We start from the raw sequence: 19,583 nt of genomic DNA, 5'->3' as shown, positions 1-19,583 counted from the left end.
TTCTGCCAACAATGACAATGATGATGTTGATGGAGAAGCTGATGATCAGACTCATTTGCAGATGTTCCAGACCAGGGATTGGCCACCTCTTTGTGTAGAAGAGCTAAGGAAAGCGAAACTTTTGAGCAGTTGGTGTGCAGAGCCGATTATACAATTTAAATGGAAGAGGGCTGGGGGAGAAGGAGAGAAGGAAAGAAAAAGAGGGCAGAGTGAGATAACACACTAACACATTCCTCATTCCTTTTATTTGGGAAGAGGGATGGTAGGGGCAGGATTTGCAAAGCAACCTGCCTCCCTTCTGCTCTTCCCCTCCTCTTCCTGTGACGCTCCAGTGCTGCTGTCGCTGTTCACACAAACACTTTGGGGGTAGGAGGGTGAGAGCAAGTCCAGTGTGCCCTGTCTGGAGAGGGCTAGGAGTGGAGCTGCCATTTTGGCTCTTCCTCAGTCTCTTTCCATCCCAAAGTGGACCAACTACTTCCTTCTCAAAAGCTCTGAGGGCGACGCTAGTGGAGTGACTCTCAGAATGCGGAGTTTAGGGGGAACCTTTGCTTGCAAGCCACATCTAGAATCCAGAGAGCCAGATATGCCTATCATTGTTTTACCTCTGCTTCCAGGCGACCAAGAAGGAGCATGCGGCTATTATTCTCTGGAATACTACTTCATGGAAGCAACTCCAGAGCTTGGTTTTCCACAGCCTCACTGTTACCCAGCTGGCATTCTCACCTGATGATAAATTCTTACTAGCAGTTTCCAGAGATAGAAACTGGTCCCTTTGGAAAAAGCTAGATGAAACCTCGTCACAGTCAGGTAAGACAGATTTTCCACATACGTCTGTTTGTGTGTGTGTGTGTGTGTGTGTGTGTGTGTGGTGGGGCGGGGAGGGCATGTGAGAAACAGTGTGGCTTAGTGGAAAGAGCATGAGCCTGGAAGTCTGGAGGACCATTCGCCTGCTATGTGACCTTGAGCAAGTTTCTTAACTTCTCTGTGCTTCTGTTCCTCCATCTGTAAAATGAAGGTTCAATACCCATTCTCCTTCCTCCTTAGACTGTAGGCCCTCTGTGGTACAGATTCTGTGTCTTATCTGATTACCTTTTTATTTACCTAAGCACTTAACAAAGCCTTCTTCTTGCTGAAGAAGATGTAACAGACAGGTCAGGGCAACTGGATTACATTGCAGTAAGGACTCATGTTGTTTTTGGCAAAATTGATAAACTAGCTATAAACAATTCAGTATCCATCAAAGAATTCTGAAGCAACTTGGAGGGGGAGAATGTGCTACTGTGAGGAGGTTCCAGAATCGAGACCAGTGAGCCTTACTTCTTTATTTGGCAAATTTGTAGACTTGTTACTTAAGTTTCAGGTCATTAAACACTCAGAAAAGCACATCTCTTGGGGTGAGAAACAATTGGTTTTTTTAAGTGGGGAAGTGAGGATTCATCTGCTAGAGTCATTTGCCGGTCTCAGCTCCGCAGCATTGCCAAGATCCGCCCTTTCCTCTCCATCCAAACCGCTGCTCGTTCAAGCTCTCATCCTGTCTCGTCTGGACTACTGCATCAGCCTCCTCTCTGATCTCCCATCCTCGTGTCTCTCCCCACTTCAGTCCATACTTCATGCCGCTGCCCGGATTGTCTTTGTCCAGAAATGCTCTGGGCATGTTACTCCCCTCCTCAAGAATCTCCAGTGGCTACCAATCAATCTGCGCATCAGGCAGAAACTCCTCACCCTCGGCTTCAAGGGTCTCCATCACCTCGCCCCCTCCTACCTCACCTCCCTTCTCTCCTTCTACAGCCCAGCCCGCACCCTCCGCTCCTTTGCCGCTAATCTCCTCACCGTGCCTCGTTCTCGCCTGTCCCGACATCAACCCCCAGCCCACGTCATCTCCCTGGCCTGGAATGCCCTCCCTCCCCATATCTGCCAAGCTAGCTCTCTTCCTCCCTTCAAGGCCCTACTGAGAGCTCACCTCCTCCAGGAGGCCTTCCCAGACTGAGCCCCCTCCTTCCTCTCCCCCTCATCCCCCTCTCCACCCCCACCGTCTTACCTCCTTCCCTTCCCCACAGCACCTGTATATATGTATATATGTTTGTACATATTTATTACTCTATTCATTTATTTTACTTGTACATATCTATTCTATTTATTTTATTTTGTTAATATGTTTGGTTTTGTTCTCTGTCTCCCCCTTCTAGACTGTGAGCCCAGTGTTGGGTAGGGACTGTCTCTATATGTTGCCAACTTGTACTTCCCAAGTGCTTAGTACAGTGCTCTGCACACAGTAAGCGCTCAATAAATACGATTGATTGATTGATTTGAAGGTGGCAACAAACATGTATACAGACATGAGCCAATCGACATAATACATTTAGATTTTCCCTATGCCTTTGACTAGGTTCCTCGCCGAAGGGTTTTTTAAAACCTAGTAATCATGGAACTGGAAATAATATTCTGTGTGGAAAGTAACCTGATTAAAAGACAAGAAACAAAGGGTAGGGACAAATAGCCACTGTCTGGATGGAAAAGTGTGAATAGTGGGGCCCCCAAGGGATCACGTCTAAGACCCACTTCAGTGATCTGAAAAAGAGTGTGTGTAATGAAATCTTGGTTTCTGTTGGTACCAAGATATTTGGGTGTTAAAATGCTATGTCGACACTAATAACTGACATTTGTTAAGCGTATACTATGTGCCAAGTGCTGTGTAGATTCATGAGAAGCAGCATAGCATAGTGGATAGACCATGGGAGTCAGAAGGACTGGGTTCTAATTCCAGCTCTGCCATTTATTTCTCTGCAGTGTGATCTTGGGCAAGTCACTTAACTTCTCTGGGCCTCAGTTACCTCATCTCTAAAATGGGGATTAAGACTGTGAGTCCCACTAGGGTGTGCATTGACTAACAGACAGCAGTTATCATTATTCCATGCAGCAGTTTACAAGTTGATAAGGAAATGGCATTCCGTTTGGTATGTTATCTTTCAGAATCAACATTCAGCCTCCATGCGTGCACAAATAAAAATACAGCGGGACATAGTAGAATAATTTGGTCGTGTGATTGGAGCCCTGATAGCAAGTATTTTTTCACTGGAAGTCGGGACAAAAAGGTAATTTATTAGGAACCTCAGGGCCATTTTAGCACAGCCTGTTCAGATTGCAGTCCTGGGCCTGGCCTCCTTCCTCTCCCCTTATATGGTTTTGCCTGTTATTTATGGAACAATTCCCCACTCCTGTTCGCCATCTACCTCCCCTCCCTCCTTGAGAGCTTAACCCCATGATGCTTTCTACGTTCCCCTACTCCTACCTGTCAGCACAGTCTGTGCCCCATTCCATCCTAGCGCGCCCCCCCCGGGATTTACCATTCCCATGCTGTGTGCAGTTTGTATGAGTTGTCTCTGAAGCTGTCCTGACTCCGTTCATTGGCCCTGTGACCTCCCTGGGAGCATGACTGGACCCTTCTTTATAGACCTCACTAGCACTTAGAGTTTTTTCTGGTCCTCTGAGTACACCGTCAAATTGGTGATAATCAGGCCCAGGGATGGATATATTGTTATATTTGTGTTACATTGTACTCTCCCAAGTGGTTATTGCAGTGCTCTGTGCACAGTAAGCACTCAATAAATATGATTGATTGATGGATAATTCTTTCCCACCTCAGGCATTCCCTGGCCTTGTCTTACTATACCCTTAAGGGAGTCCTTTTGGAAATTAGCAGGTACTACCTCCACAAGTGCATATTAAGGCAAGGGATTCCTACAAAACTGATTATTAAAGTGACAGGTAATTCTGAAGACTTTACAGATGTAAGCAGTGCCACCTTCTAACTCCAAGTCTTGGGATGTGTTGTGGGTTCCCAGGTCATTGTCTGGGGGACATGCGGTGCTGATACTCTCTCGGGAGATAAAGGGTCTGAAGGTCTGGACCCTTGCTCTTCAGTACTTGATGCAGGAGATGCCGTCACCACCTTGAGCGTCAACCGGACACGCACGTTGGAGGGAAGGTATCAGGCACCTTTTGCATCTTTTGCTTAATGAGTTTTACTTGACAGCAATTAAGTTGGGTTTTATTTTAATGTGTATGTTGGGCAGAGCAGTGACTCAGCTGGCCCCATTGTGTATCTTCTTTTTGGTTTTGTTCTGTTCCTGACTTGTTTCCCTGAGGGATGTTATTCTTTCTTCCTAAGACCTTTTTCATGAATTGCAGGGTCTGGTATTTAGAAACATTTGTGGGGCCCAGGCTGGAGAGGAAGAGCTCATTTCTGAAGAGCTGATTGAAATCCAGCCCAGGATGGCATGAACGGAAGCTGGGGTGGTGGTGTTTTTGACTGAGGATTGAATGAATTTGGAGGCCAGACACAAGGAGAAACGAGAGAACCCGGGCTGGGCTACCGAATTACGAACTTGGAAATTGAGGGATCGTATCTGTGATCACTCTGTGGTGGAGAGCACTGAATCTGCTGTCTTAATGTTCCAGGGACATCGTTGCAGTAGGGCTGGAGTGTGGGAAGATCCTGGTGTATACCTGGAAGGCCACTGACCAGAACTCTACACTCACCGATTGGATCAAATGTTTAGAAACTAATCAGAGGTAAAATTTTTCCACTCCCTCCTCTTACTGGAGTATTTCATTGCCAGTTTTTACCAACTTATATACGGAGACTGTTTGTGTCAGAGAGACACAGGGGAGGGAAAGATAGAAGATGGGGAAAATCATCAAGAAAGACAGGTACAGGGAGAGAAAGAGAGAGGCAAAGAGGAAGAAAAGTTAGAAGGCAGCCTGAGACAGAGCGAGAACATCAGGAATCCTTCAACCTCCCTCTGGACCTGGTGCCGGTTCTTTCGCCCCTTTCTTCTGCCTTAGCATTCATCCCCCAGAACAGTGCTGAGAGAGGGGAGAATCTTGGCCTTGGTATTAGAGCTGTGAGCAAGGAGGTATGCCAGGACTTGGCATGTTGATTTTAACTTGTAGCTGAAACCTCTCCTCATTACTTGCAGATTCTGGGCCATGAGGATCTGTATGTAGTGCTTGGCCTGTTGGGTGCCGGGCGGGGTGGGGGGTGGGGGGGGGGCGGCGTGGCACTCAACCTGCATTTTTATGGAGTATTTCACGTTCTTCCGGAGCTTTGGAGTAGCTACTTTCTCTTACTTTGTTCCTGGGACCTGAGCCAGAGTGGGAGGTGCTCTGCTCAAGATTATCCAGTGGCATTCAGAGCTCGGTGGTTGTAACATCCAGGACCCCCCAAATGGTGTGGGGGAAATTCCAAAGGTAGATTCTTCTTGAGTCATTAAAAATAAGTCTTAGCCTGACCCTGATTGCTACCTTGAGCTGATGGTGGCAGTTCTTGGAATGTAACTGGTATTTTTCAATTTGTTTTACATTTGCGCTTGGTGTGTGGTAACTTGAAATAAAACAAAGCAAATCAAATGAGTTTAGATTGCGGATAGAGTAGATATTTAGATTGCAGATACAGTGGATACATTTTAATTAGTGGTAGAAATCCTGGCAATTTTGGTATTTAACACCTGTTGGTATTAACTTTTCACCATAACCAGCACTAAGAACCTCAGATAACTGAGGGGGTCCTCTTCAAGGTTGACATTTTCGGTCCATAGTATACATGTTTCAGTTCACAATTTCTCCATCTTCATTACAGCCAGAGTCACACACTTACGGTCAAAAAGCTCTGCTGGCGACGTCAAGTGGGCAAACCAGGACAGAAGGACAGCCGTGAATATTTGCAGTTGGCAAGTTGTGGAGCAGATCACATTGTGAAGATCTTTAGTATTAACAGATCTGCACTGTAGTGGAAACCAGAGACTCACCTGAGCCAAGTGGATATTTGTTTTAGATTTTAAGAACTTTTCTATTCTAAAACCAAGTGTACAGATGAAGACTATCGTCCTGATTTATAAAAACCTTCTACGTCAATCAGCAAGGTCTTCCTTTACCATCTCGATTTCAGGCGAATTGAGTGTATCTCTCTGGTATACAGGATCGATAGAAGCCCGGGGGTGCCAACTCCATGGGGACGAGGGACAGTGTGGGCAACCATAGCTAGGGCATAGCTAGCATTGGAGCTAGAAATGGACTAAAAGTGGAGCCAAGATGTCAGCTTGCCCCAGGGCTGGGCCAGGGGCCCTTCTCAAGTCTGGTTACAGTGCCAACCGATTTATTCAACCCACTGTAAAACTTGAAAAGTCCAGCAGTTTGGGTTCAGTGGATTATGGTGGAAACCTGCCTGGTCACGTGGACATGCGCTCAGTGTCGCTAAGCTGGGGTGGGGGGGTGGCCCTAGGCTTGGTCATAGCGATTTGAACAACATTTCGGGAACCCTGGGGTTGAGTTTTCAGTATGATCTGTGGTGGAATGGGAGGGCAACCCAAATTTGGATCATTTGGGTCCAAGATTTATTTATTGAGCGTTTACTGTGTGCAGAGCACTGTACTAAGCGCTTGGGAGAGTACAATAGAACAACAGACAGAAACATTCCTGCCCACAGTGAGCTCACAGTCTAGATTCTGAAACTGAAGCAGCCCTGCTGGAAACAACAGCTTTAGCCTATCTCTTGCCTGCTCCCTAGTTCTAAGGAGAGAAAATAATGGTATTTGTTAAGCTCCCACTATCTGCCAAGCACTTTACTGGGGTTAATGAGGTTGGACAGTCCCTGCTCCACCTGGGGCTCACAGTCTTAGGAGGGAGGACAGGTATTTAATTTTCATTTTACAGATGAGGCAACTGAGGCACAGAGAAGTTGTGCTTTGCCTAAAGTCACACAGTAGGCAATTGGTGGAGCCTTGAATTAGAACCCAGGTCTTCCAACTCCCAGGTCCATGCTCTCTTCACTAGGCCACACTGATTCTCTTAGTTGTCCCTGGTTTGTCACTCTCTCGTGCTCTCTCAAGTTTTCTAACAGTTTGAATGACCTCATCGTACTTGTCAGGAGGAGATTTCTTGAGATTTTAGACGAAGCTGTTGTGATTATGAAGCATCCCTGGTCATTCTAAAATGATGTCTTGATACCGGAAATACGGCATCGCTGTTCTGCCTCCTGTTGTCCATGAATTTGAAGGAAATTGTGTCCTTTGACTGGGAGAGGTAGCAGAGATCCAGTATAATAGCCCTGTTACTGAACCTCAATCATTAGCACGAAACCTTGCTTCTATACTTCATTAATAATTCCCAAAGATGTCATTTGGAAGCAGCAGTTATATTTTCTAATTGGTCCCCCAAAATGTTTTGGCTCATTTCTGTACCAAACAGTAAGGATTGTCATGGTTTTGTGCGCATAAAGTGGTGGCATAGTCATTGTTTCCGTTCATTACTCCATTTTAAAGCATCACAGGGAAGACAAATTTCCCTCATTTGTCCAAGGTCAAACCACCAATATTTTTCATTATTCCATTTTGAAGCACCACAGTGAAGACAGATTTCATTCATTTGTCCAAGGTCAAACCACCAATATTTTTCCGATTATTTTGCTAGATCGTATTAAAGTGCTTCTTCCATACAGGCCAGCAAAACTACTCTTTTTAGCCTTTCATTAGTTGTGATTGTGCCTCTTCAGGCTCTTCAGTGGCACTTGATGGTCCTTATTTAATTTGTCTCCAATACTCTCAGCAGCTCTAGAGTCTTTGTCATTGTTCCAATGCTGTGACTATACAACACTCCCTCAGTTCTAAATCTTGCTATCCTGTTTGCAGCTGTAGTGTTTCAGCCAATGTTTGTCATTTTTTGGTAGCATTACTCTCCCTTCTCCCCCAAATGAATGTTTTAATATATTAAACATAAGGAAAACAATTACCACCTCAGCAACTTCTATCCCAAAATTGATTTAAATAATATTTTTTAATGATACTTAAGTGCTTACTATGTGCCAGGCACTACTAAGCACTGGGGTCCCACATGGGGTCCCTCAATTCCCATTTTACAGAGGAGGTAGCTGAGGCCCAGAGCAGTTGAGTTACTTGCCCAAGATCACACAGCAGACGAGTGGCAGAGCCAGGATTAGAATTCAGGTCCTTCTGACTCCTGGGACCATGCTGAATCCACTAGGCCACATGGCCTCTCCTCCAGCTGCACTTGGTTAAAACCAGTGCCTCTTGATTTAAAATGACATCTAATTGTAACCATAGGTAAAACCTTACTTTTTTGCTTCAGGAAGCAGGCAAAATTGTGTCATGTTGCCCAGCCCCCATGTCCTTGGGCCTTCCTATCAACCCCTGCTCTAGTGTGGGAAACAAGAAACACTGTAAGGCTCCCACCGGTTCCCTTTACCACTCACTGGACCAAAGCCCCCCAGCCTGGGAGAGAAGCTGCCTAGCCCCCATGACATCAGAACTTCCCATCAGCTTGTTCAGCCTGGTAGGGTGGAGTAAGAAGGTTAGTAAGACTGTGGCTATGTCTTGCTGGACTCTGAGGTGTGATGATCTTGAAACTCTGCCCCTTGGGTAGGGACTGTCTCTTGGGTAGGGACTGTCTCTATATGTTGCCAACTTGTACTTCCCAAGCGCTTAGTACAGTGCTCTGCACACAGTAAGCGCTCAATAAATACGATTGATTGCCCCATGTGGGACAGGGACTGTGTCCAACCTGATTAGCTTGAAACATTACCCTATTGTTCTTATTGAATTTATCATTACCTTTGTCTTTTGTGTTATTGCTTATTTCTGTTGCTAATCCTCTTGGCAACACTCCCCCCCCCCCCCCCACCCCCCCCCACCATTTATTCTTAGACTCTGAGCTTTCTGGGGGCCTGGGATTGTACCTAATTTTCACATATATATTTTACCAGTTTAGTACAGTGCTTTACACATAACAGGTGCTTAATATTACTACTAGGTGTCCAAATATATATTGAATGGATACATTTTGGAAACTTATAGTACGATACCAGCAATCGAAGGACAGAAACCAGCGTAAGACGATATTTATTTAGCATGGTTTACTTAATACATATGATTGGTTCCTTACAACTTTGGTAGGTTTAGAAATTTATCTGAAGACTGATTTCTACATTGAAGTAATTCCATGGCACTTCAAAATCTTGTTTTGAAAAGACTCATTTGAAAAATTCTGTGCCAAGGGAGAGGTGAACATGAGACATTACCATTTTGATAATACATTGGATACAGAAAGCAAAAGGCCCCTCCTTATAGCATGCTACGTGGCTCCTACATCTCCAAACCTCTTTCCTGATCATTTGTGCGAATACTTAGCAGGCATTATTTCTGACTTTTATACTTCTCTTTCCTAGTTTCACCCTTTCTCTTTGACCTGTATTTAAAAGCCTGTACTTGTCTTCATCTTCAGTTTGTTGGTTCTTGGTATTTTTAACTGTCACTTCTGGGTATCTAAACCCAGTAAGGAAGGAGGGGACTCTAGGTAAACTGTTTTCTGGCTTCTGCTTCCTGAACAGCTCTGGCTAACTGAAGGCAATCTTCCCTTTAAGGGAGTGGAAACAGGCTCATTTGGGCACTGGGCTGGATTCTGACTGGCAATAGTGAACTGGCTTCCCACCATTGGATACACAACCACACTGGCCACACATAATAATAAAAAATAATAATATTGGTACTTGTTAAATGCTTACTATGTGCCAAGCACTGTTCTAAGCACTGGGGTAGATAAATTAATCAAGCTGGACATAGTCCTTGTCCTGCTTGGGGCTCCCAGTCTTAATCTCCATTTTACAGATGAGGGAACTGAGGCCCAGAGAAGTTAAGTGACTTGTCCAAGGTCACACAGCAGACATGTGGTGGAGCCAGGATTAGAACCCAGTGGAAGCTACATGTGAGGAACAGGTGAGATGTTAGAGCCTGAGCTTACTTTCTCTACTTCTGGTAAAAACCAAATTAGGTTCCACTGTATATGTATGGTTGTGCGTGTATAGTTAGCCATGAACTGTACACACTAACTAGGGTTCTTAGCATGCAAGAGGACTGTACTAGGTATAGCAGTTGATGATCAAAAACAGCAAGGCAGTTCCTGCTTTCAAATAATTTACAATCAAGTGGACAAATACAGAACATTCAGAGTGCCAAGAGATGGGGAGCACAAAATGCATATGGGTGTAACATCCATCTACTATTCACAAAAATAAGTGCTAGAAGAGAGCTGTGTTGATTGGAACAAGAGTTTTATAGCTGTCTAATTTTATAATCTAGTAAAGTCACAAATACAAGCAAAAGTAGGAAATATTAGGTGGAATAATAAAATGTATTATGGGTTTACTATGTGCTAAGCACTGGAGTAGACAAGATAAACCAAATGCAGTCCCTGTCCTCTAGACTGTAAGCTCGTTGTGGGCAGGGAATGTCTGTTTATTATTATATTGTACTCTCCCAAGCTCTTAGTACAGTGCTCCGCACATAGTAAGCACTCGATTAAATATGATTGATTGTCCAGTCTGGGGGAGAACCTGCGTTTTGCTCCCATTTCAGGAGTGAGTAAATTGAGGCACAGAGAATCTAAGTGACTTTTGCCCAAGATTGCACAGAAGGCAAGAGGTGGAGCCGGGTTTAGAACTTCGCTCTCGACTTCCAGTTCTGAGCGCTTTCTACCATACCACACTCCTCATCAATTTACCTGAACAATAAAATGGACATAAGTTGGCTCAATGGCATGACTTGGAGTTGAATTAACCAAGGAAGGATTTCTGGAAGAGATAGATTCATTGGAGTTAGGAAAATGGATCCCTAGATATTCTAGGGTATTTGACACATTTCAGTACACTGAAAGAGTTTATAGCTCTAATTCACCTATTCATCTAATTTGTTGGTTCATGGGATGTAAATTAATCCTCTTTTTTTGGTTGAAAAAGCCAGGAGATACTTTGATGCCATGCAAGATCAAATGCCAGATCAGAGCTGTGAAAACCAATCAATCAATGGTATTTGAGTGCTTACTATGGGGAGAGCACTGTCCTAAGCATTTGGAAGAGTTCAATATAACAGAGTTGGTAGAGACGTTCCCTGCCCACAATGAGCCTTCTCCTTTTTTGCCCAGTAAACAAACAAAAAAAATCAAGATTGAAAGAACTGAGCATTTGCAAAAGGCTGGAGACTAGTGGTAAGAAAGGCAGTTTATTTAAATCTTTAGGATTCATTGAATTGCTTACTTTTTTTTTAACCTGTTGTACCTTTGGCAATTTTTGCCTGCTTGTTTCTCCATCTTGTAAGATCCTCAAAGGTAGGCTGTTTTTCTCAGATGTTTATGTTCCCAAGTCCTGAGGACAGTGATCAGTACATAGAAGGCACCCGATAAATACTCTTGCTGATTCTATTAGCTCCAATGTGCATTTTTACCTTATGATTGTCATTTTATTAAGTAGAATTTGATATGTGGGTAGCCATGCATTTTTTTTACAGAAACAAACAAGGTCAAAAGAAATAGCTCAATGAAAAAATAAAGTTTTGCTCTTGCATCTATCTTTTTTTGTGACTGTCAAATAAATCTTAGTGACCAACAACAGAACAATCAAATGTGAAGTCGAGTGTTAATTCACTTGGGTCCGATGCTTTCCCAGGTTTTGGAGGTGCTGGCAATAACACCCCCCTGGGTTGGGGGAAGCTATCTGCCCACATTGTGACTAGGTCATCAATTAGCCACCTCTAAAGCTCAGCTCCTGTTACTTTACTGTTTCCTAGGGCAGCCAGCCAAAACTGGTCAAACCAACTGGATTGTCAGTTTGTGCACTTGGTGAACCGTAAACTAGCCAATCTCCCCTTTCACCCTGGGTTCAGATGCTGTTCATTATGCAAAAGCACCTAACGTCTCAATTTCAAAGACCAAAAAAAAATATACAAAAATTGGCTTTGACCATTTTACCATGCGGAATTTCTATCTTTAACTTCCCCCTTTGCAGATAGTGATTAGTTTCAGGCTGGACACCTTCCTTACAGAAATAAACAACCTGGGAAACATTTTTACAAAAGGTCAAATAGGGTAGTGAAACCACAGTCAAATATTATGCCAATAAAATACCCCCATGATCAAATGGAAACTATTTTTTCCCATATGGATACCCCACTCTTTTTCCCTGGGCCACAGGGAAAGCATCACTGGGTGCAAGAAGCATCGGGCATGTGAAGGGAAAAGTTAATGGATCTTAAATAGTCCATCCCACCACATGTAAGAGGTCACCCTCACACAATTCCTTCAAGCATCCCATTGCCACTGAGCTAGCTGTACCAAGGATCTTACCCAAGGTGGCATTCTTTATGGACTTATTGTTTCTTTGTATCCCTACTGTGAAAAGAATACTTGACAGTTCATGCAATTATCTGAGATTTTGCATCACCAGTGGCATAAATAATCAATCAGTGGTATTAAATGAAACCCATTGTGGCCAGATTTTGGGAAGTGCTTGAGACAATACACCATGGGAAAGAGAACCAACTCAATATGCCTCATTCTTCTCTCTTTCACTGCTGATCTCTTGCTCAGACCCTCTCCTGCCTGGAACTCCCTCCTCTTCATATTCTTATCTCCCCACCCGCTTTTCTCCCCTATGGCCATTTCAACATTTCCAAGTTACACTTGAGTCCTCATCTCTCTTCCCCATCTACTGCATTAAAACTCCATTGCTTCCCCTATTGGAAATTTATTTTAGTCTCTATCACCTTGCTATACTGTACACTCCTTGAGAGTAGGGATCTTGTTTACTGATTCTGTTGCATTCTCCCAGTGCTCTTCAGAGTAAGTGCTCAGTAAATACTCCTGAATGATTGGAAAGACCTGGTTTCTGGCCTCAGGGGCTTACAATATGGGGGGTGGGGGGCAAGCAAATTATTTACAAATAGAAGGAGCAAGAGGAAGACCAAGTATGTAACAGATAGTATAGTTATCCTTCATACCTAAGTATGCCAATGACTGTGAAATCCACAAATGGGTATATGTGTGACTGAAAAGGCCAAAGTGGGACCCATCGTCCGGCCTCATTGTGCAACACAAAGGCTGATCTTGGTTGTGTTTGGTTTGATGTTTCAGCAGCATTAGGCATGGCTAGCTTTTGCCCCCTTGTCTCTTGATCGCTCCTGCTCAGAGAGCCACTCTTTTCATGGCCGCAGTGTATCATGCCAGTGTGTCACAACTGACTCCCATCTGCCAACTGGGATGCAGCATTATCAGGCTGTGCTTTACTATATCTTTAAAATCTTTGTCCTTGCTTTTGGTTTCCTGATTTCAGCTTGCCAATCAGCAGCTGTTAGGGTATCCTGCTGTTGGCCATTCTCTTCACGTGGCCCACCCATGCATACCGCTTCAATGCGAGGAGGCTAAGCTAGGCTAAGCTTCATTCTAGGACATAATTGTTTGTGATTCTCTCCTGCCATTTGATGTTAAATATAGCCTGCGAATGATACTGATGGAACTGCTCAAGGCATCGAACGTGGTGCCTACATAGAACCTAAGTGTCACTGTGGTAGAAAAAATTAGGTAGCAATATATTTCTGTAGACCTCTAGCTTGGTCTGGGGCCAATGCCATGCTCCTGCTACACTGTTTGATAGGCTCCCACAGGATGCAAGTGTCTTCTTGTAGTAGTAGGATATAGTGTTTGTGTATGTCCAGAAAAGACAAACACATCTCTGCAGTACAGCTGCATGTTAAACGTAGAAGCAATTCACCCCCAAACATTTGGAGCAGCAACGTGGCTCAGTGGAAAGAGTGTGGGCTTGGGAGTCAGAGGTCATGAGTTCAAATCCCAGCTCCGCCACTTGTCAGCTGTGTGACTTTGGGCAAGTCACTTAACTTCTCTGTGCCTCAGTTACCTCATCTGTAAAATGGGGATTAAGATTATGAGCCCCACATGGGACAACCTGATCACTTTGTATCCTCCCCAGCGCTTAGAATAGTGCTTTGCACATAGTAAGCGCTTAATAAATACCAAACTTATTATTATTATTTGGAGTCAAGGGACAACTTAGAGGTTAAATAATCGAAGAATAGTGCTTCGTACATAGTAAGTGCTTAACAAATACCATTATTATTATTATTAACAACCTAGTTTTACCTCAGTGGCGTCCCTCTTCTGGACATAAATTAACACCGGGTTTTTGAATCTTATATTTGGAAATGGGGGGTTGAGAGAAGGGGGAGGAGAGGGGAAGAAACCATTAATTGAAATAATGCAAGGGGAGATCAAAAAGGTTTGGAAGATATATTCAAATCAATATAGTCCTTGGATTTTGAATTAACTCTTTTATACACTTCCTCCCCCAGGGCTACCTAGAGGTGTGAGGTGGTGGTATTCACCTAAATAAAATGCCAATGGGTTTGGGAAAGCTTCACCCTCAAAACTTCTTGAAAGCAACTCCACCTCCCGGAGAGAGAAGGGTAAACTGCTGTTGAGTAGAGCTAAATCCAACAGCCAGTCAGGACAGGCAAGGATAGGGGGTGCTGTAGTTTTGGTGTGCCATAACGGGAACCAATCAATAAATGGTATTTATTGAGCACTTACTGTGGGCAGAGCACTGTACTAAACCCTTGGGAGAGTATAATAATAACAGAGCTGGAAGACACATTCCCTGCTTACAGTCTAGAGGGCAGGCTCAAAATCAAAGAAAGAAGAGCAGCTAAGTTACAGAGAACACCAGGAATGACATTCTGGTGAAGGGAAGCCTCCTCATCCACTTTTCTGTTACTTTTCTAAAACAGCTTTCTCTACCTTCTTGAATTTTTTCAGTTCGACAACTGATTTCCAATATTTGAGATAAAGCCACATGAGTTTCCCATTCTGGTATTTGTCAGAGTTCCACATGTGACCACAATAAGAGTCATGCTTAAATATGTCTGTTAAACCAGCTCCCATCTCTAATTCTGAGGCGATTGGATCAACTGCTGCTCGGACTAGCAAGTTTTTCTCCATTTCCAATCGCTTTTTACGAGGAAGAACTAGACTGCAGTAGATGTTTTGCCTCTCTGTAAGTGCTTCTTCAAACTCTTTCAGCAAAAGACCAGCTTTCTTTTGCCACTCTTCTTCCTCTTTCAGAAAGCTTTGATATACTTTTCCCAAGGGTTGCAGCTGTTGCTTTTCTTGCAATATCAGGGCACGGTCCCTTTCTAGAACCTTTCTTTCCTCCACTAATTTGTGGCTCTGGGAAATCAGTGCCTCCCGATAACTAGTTGTTCTGTTACGTTCCTTTTCAAGCTCCAAAGCCAAATGAGCAACCTTGCGGCGGTTTTCTTTGATTGTGTCATGATATCTGGTTTCAAGATCCCGTTGGAAAGCGATTGTTTTTTGGTGGAATGCTTCTCTTGCTCTTTCTATTTCCTTTTGAGACTCCCTGGACCAGATCCAACCTGTTGTGAATGAGAAATGCATGGAAAGTGAGAACTTTTCATATCTTTTTGCAATTAATACCAGCCGCTTAAGCACAGCCAAGTCTGGATAATTCTTCATAAAAAGGCCTAAAATTGCAAGTTTTGCCACAGAGTACACAAGATAAACTATAAATCAATCAGAAGCATTCAGGAAACGTGTCTATCAACTTGGTTGGTATTATACTCTCCCAAATGCTTTGTACAGTGCTCTGCAAACAGTAATCGCTCAATAAATACCATTGATTTAGCACTTACTGTGCAGAGCACTCTAAGTGCTTGGGAGAGTACAATACAAAAAGAGTTGATAGACACAATCCCTGCCTTCAACCTAGGCAGGGAGAGAGCCATTAAAATAATTTACAGCTAGGATGGATACAAGCAAATCTGGCTAGTTGGACACAGTCCCTGTCCCTCAAGGGGCTCAGGATCTTAATCTCCATTTTACAGATAACTGACGCACAGAGAAGTGAAGTGACTTGCCCAAGGTTACACAGCACACAAATGGCCGAGTCATAATTTGAACCCAGCTCCTTCTGACTCTCAGGCCTGTACTCTATCCATCAGGCAAGGCACCTTCATTATTACTATTTGGAGCTCAGTAAATAGATGGATAAATAGGACAACTCATCTCTAAGCTCCACTAAGATTATTTCTTTAAAAACCTTTGGATTGGAAGAGGAAGGAAATCATTGCAAGGTGAAGACCAAGGACCACCTTTAAAATACCTGGACACAGTGACTGCAATTTCAGACAATTCACAAATGGTATGAAAAGCATGTGACTTACGAAAAGCAGCCAATCCGAGCATCGGAACCAGCAACGCATAATTCCATCGACTGCCATCACCTCCGTCGTCCCCGGAACGGTGACGAATGTTCCAACGAGGTGGGTCATTTAAGTTATTCATGGAGCTCTCCCTTGGGAACGTGAGAATAAAATCATTAAACATTGAATGACTGTGTTCTCCCGAGCGTTCGGTTCAGTGTTCTGCACAGAGTAAGCACTCAAATATAACTGACAGACTGACTTAAGCTCACGTCGGGTTCAGGATAAGAAGACAGGCCAACTATCACACTTGTTTCTTTCTGTCATCGGACAGCTCATCACTGCTCCTTTCTCTAGATCACTTCCCTGGGGCTGACATGGAGCAGAGCCCGGCCCCATTAGCCACAGTCACGAAGACGAGGCCTCGGAATTTTAAGCCCCTTGAGCTGGGGCAATTCTGTCTGCAAACCCAAGAACTGAATTGATAATCAATCGTATTTATTGAGCGCTTACTGTGTGCAGAGCACTGTACTAAGCGCTTGGGCAGTACAAGTTGGCAACATATAGAGACAGTCCCTACCCAACAGTGGGCTCACAGTCTAAAATAATAATAGTGGTATTTGTTAAGCACTTACTATGTGCCAAGCACTGGATACAAGGTGATCAGGTTGTCCCACGTGGGGCTCACAGTCTTAATCCCCATTTTACAGATGAGGGAACTGAGGCTTCTCTAATCAGGTTCGTGTTCCATATGGGGGAAGCACACTTTCAATCCCCATGTTACAGACGAGGTAACTGAGGCCCAGGGAGGTGAAGCGACTTGCCAAGGTCACACAGCAGCAGACTTGTGGTGGAGTCGGGATTAGAACACAGATCCTTCTGACTCCCAGGCCCGGGCTCTAGCCACTCTGCCTCTTCAGCTGCCCCCACAGAATGGCAGGAAGGATATGATACGGAATTTATTTAGAAACCTGGCAGGGCGTGGGGCCGCGGTGGGCCCCGTTGGACGCCCGCCCTCCGGTGAGGGAATCTCGCGCCCTGCTTCGGCCGGAGACTTGAGGGAGGCGGAGGGACTCACTCTTTGGACTGGCCGGAGGACGCGACAATTCGGATTTCAATCCGGAGGAGGCGGAGAAAGAGGCGTCTCCCCCGCCGCGGCCCTGTTGACAGAGAGCCTGAGGCGGCCGCGCTCACGCGCCCGAGGGGGTGGAGCGGAAGGAGCGCGCGCCTGGCGCCCCTGGGTCTGTCTTCTTCCTCAGCTCAGCTCCGCCCCCTCCACTCGACCCTCGAGGGGCGGGCGGGGGAGGTGTCGGAGTGCGCAAGCGCAGTGGCGGGCGGCCTTGGCGGAGTAGGGGTCGGCGGACATGTCGGCGCTGCGGGTCGGGGCGGGTGTGCGGCTCGGGAAGCGGCTGGCTCTGGCCAGGGTGGTGAGTCCGGCCCGGAAGGTGCAGGGCACCGGGGTAGGCCGAGGGCGGGGGCCGCCGCGGCCCGGTGGCAGCGGCCGGGCCTGGGGCCCGCGGTGGCCGGGCGGAGCCCCTCCCGGCCCAGGCCAACCCGCCCCCAGGGCCGGGGACGGAGCGAGGGGAGCCACGGGGCCGGGTGGGGCGGGGTCGAAGAGGAGCGCCCGAGGCGGCGGCGGCGGCCCGGTGAAGGTCACACGGCCCCAGGCCGGGGCCGCCTCTGCTGGAGTTTGGGGCGGGGCGGGGGCAAGGTCTCCCCGCCTCAGGGGCCCCGGGGCCGGTAATAACAATAATAATAATGGCAATTATTAAGCGCTTACTATGTGCAAAGCACTGTTCTAAGCGCTGGGGGGGATACATGGTCATGAGGTTGTCCCCCGTGGGGCTCACAGTCTTCATCCCCGTTTTACAGATGAGGGAACTGAGGCCCAGTGAAGTGACTTGCCCAACGTCACACAGCTGACAAGTGGCGGAGCCGGGCTTTGAACCCATGACCTCTGACTCCAAAGCCCGGGCTGTTTTCCACTGAGCCATGGAGCTCAGGGCCGGGGAGGAGGGCGGACAACGTGCCCTTGGCCTTCCTGGCCCGAACCCAACCCCGGCCTCCGAGGCACGGAGAAGCAGCGTGGCTTTTAGTAGCAAGAGCCCGGGCTTGGGGGGCAGAGGACCGGGGTTCGAATCCCGCGTCCGCCCTGTGACCTCGGACAGTCCGCTCGACGTCTTCGTGCCTCAGTTCCCTCAGCGGGAAAGTGGGGATTAAGAGGGTAACCCTCACGTGGGGCACCCCGATTACCTTGTATCTACCCCCGAGTTTAGAGCAGTGCTTGGCACACAGTAAGCGCTGAACAAATGCCATTATTATTATTCCCCGTCCAGCGCCCCGAAGGTGGTAGTTAGTAGCTGTGCCGTGAACTCTTCAAATCTGAAGGAAGCTGAATTTTGAGGGGTAAAATCAAGCCCTGAGGCTTGACTCGCTAATTCATGTTCAAGTGTGACGGGACCGGCAGCTAATTCCGTAGACATTCAGTCGTATTTTTTGAGCGCTTACTGTGTGCGGAGGCCTGTACTAGGAGAAGCAGCGTGGCTCAGTGGAAAGAGCGCGGGCTTTGGAGTCGGAGGTCATGGGTTCAAATCCCGGCTCTGCCAATTGTCAGCCGTGTGACTTTGGGCAAGTCACTTAACTCCTCTGGGCCTCAGTTACCTCATCTGTAAAATGGGGATTGACTGTCCCCGTGGGACAAGCTGATCAGCTCTTAACCTCCCCAGCGCTTAGAACAGTGCTTTGCACACAGTAAGCGCTTAATAAATGCCATTGTTGTTATTATTACTAAGCGCATGGGAAAGCACAATACAGCAATAGAGACAATCCCTGCCCACAACGAGCTCACTATATATGTTCTGTTGCAGTACGGAAATAGTAATGATAATAATAATGTTGGTATTTGTTAAGCGCTTACTATGTGCCAAACACTCTTCTACTCGCTGGGGTAGGTACAAGGTAATCAGGTTGTCCCAAGTGGGGCTTATAGTCGCAATCCCCATTTTACAGATGTGGTAACTGAGGCACAGAGAAGTGAAGTGACTTGCCCAAAGTCACACAGCTGATTAAGTGGTAGAGCCAGGATTAGAACCCACAACCTCTGGCTCCCAAGCCCGGGCTTTTTCCATTAAGCCACACTGCTTCTCGACCTTCCAGTCCCCCCCAGTCCTACAAACGTACGTATTTGTATTTATTTGTATCAATGTCTGCCCTCCTGCCTCCCTCCACCTCCCACTGTGAAATCGTTGTGGGCAGGGAATGTCACTGTTTATTGTTGTATCATACTTTCCCAAACGCTTAGTACACTGCTTCGTGCACAGTAAGCACTTAATAAATTCAGTTGAATGAATGAATAATTATAATAATCGTCGTATTCGTTCAGCTCTTGTGTCAATCACTTTACTAAGTGCTGGGGTAAATACAAGTTTCATCAGGTCAGAAGGGCACAGGTATTGAATCCCCATTTTACAGATGAGGAAACTGAGGCACAGAGAAGACAAGTGACTTGCAGAG

At 45.8% G+C, this 19,583-nt stretch overlaps 3 protein-coding genes across 4 annotated transcripts in view; 2 read left to right on the top strand and 1 right to left on the bottom strand.

The window, feature by feature from the left end:
* Positions 1–6,638, top strand: part of ELP2 (elongator acetyltransferase complex subunit 2) — a 35,334-nt gene extending 28,696 nt beyond the window's left edge. The window contains exons 18-22 of the mRNA XM_038770860.1: positions 615–807; positions 2,971–3,092; positions 3,843–3,985; positions 4,459–4,572; positions 5,639–6,638. Coding sequence (XP_038626788.1) covers positions 615–807; positions 2,971–3,092; positions 3,843–3,985; positions 4,459–4,572; positions 5,639–5,789 — 723 coding nt within the window. The 3' untranslated portion in view covers positions 5,790–6,638. The remainder of the gene's footprint in view (positions 1–614; positions 808–2,970; positions 3,093–3,842; positions 3,986–4,458; positions 4,573–5,638) is intronic.
* Positions 6,639–13,836: 7,198 nt separating this feature from the next.
* CCDC127 (coiled-coil domain containing 127) lies at positions 13,837–17,254 on the bottom strand. 2 transcript variants are annotated; one of them, XM_038771231.1, is made up of 3 exons: positions 17,149–17,254; positions 16,092–16,222; positions 13,837–15,284 (listed from the first exon to the last, which is right to left on the bottom strand). In XM_038771231.1, the coding sequence occupies exons 2-3, from the start codon at positions 16,210–16,212 to the stop codon at positions 14,623–14,625; spliced, it is 783 nt and encodes a 260-aa protein (XP_038627159.1). In that variant the 5' UTR covers positions 16,213–16,222; positions 17,149–17,254; the 3' UTR covers positions 13,837–14,622. The 2 variants fall into 2 exon arrangements, with proteins under 2 accessions (XP_038627159.1, XP_038627158.1); XM_038771230.1 differs by lacking the exon at positions 17,149–17,254 and adding an exon at positions 16,706–16,734.
* Positions 17,255–17,409: 155 nt separating this feature from the next.
* Positions 17,410–19,583, top strand: part of SDHA (succinate dehydrogenase complex flavoprotein subunit A) — a 30,443-nt gene continuing 28,269 nt past the window's right edge. The window contains exon 1 of the mRNA XM_038770820.1: positions 17,410–17,497. Coding sequence (XP_038626748.1) covers positions 17,435–17,497 — 63 coding nt within the window. The 5' untranslated portion in view covers positions 17,410–17,434. The remainder of the gene's footprint in view (positions 17,498–19,583) is intronic.

Source organism: Tachyglossus aculeatus, chromosome X2, assembly GCF_015852505.1.
Source record: "Tachyglossus aculeatus isolate mTacAcu1 chromosome X2, mTacAcu1.pri, whole genome shotgun sequence".
Taxonomy (NCBI): domain Eukaryota; kingdom Metazoa; phylum Chordata; class Mammalia; order Monotremata; family Tachyglossidae; genus Tachyglossus; species Tachyglossus aculeatus.
This window is presented reverse-complemented; position numbering and strand designations above follow the sequence as displayed.

Bases quoted from the DNA above. Each gene is read 5' to 3' on its own strand.
- CCDC127 (XM_038771231.1), bottom strand. From the start codon at position 16,212: ATGAATAACTTAAATGACCCACCTCGTTGGAACATTCGTCACCGTTCC. The intron at 15,285-16,091 runs GTAAGTCACATG...CATTCACAACAG, and splicing joins GCTCGGATTGGCTGCTTTTC to GTTGGATCTGGTCCAGGGAG.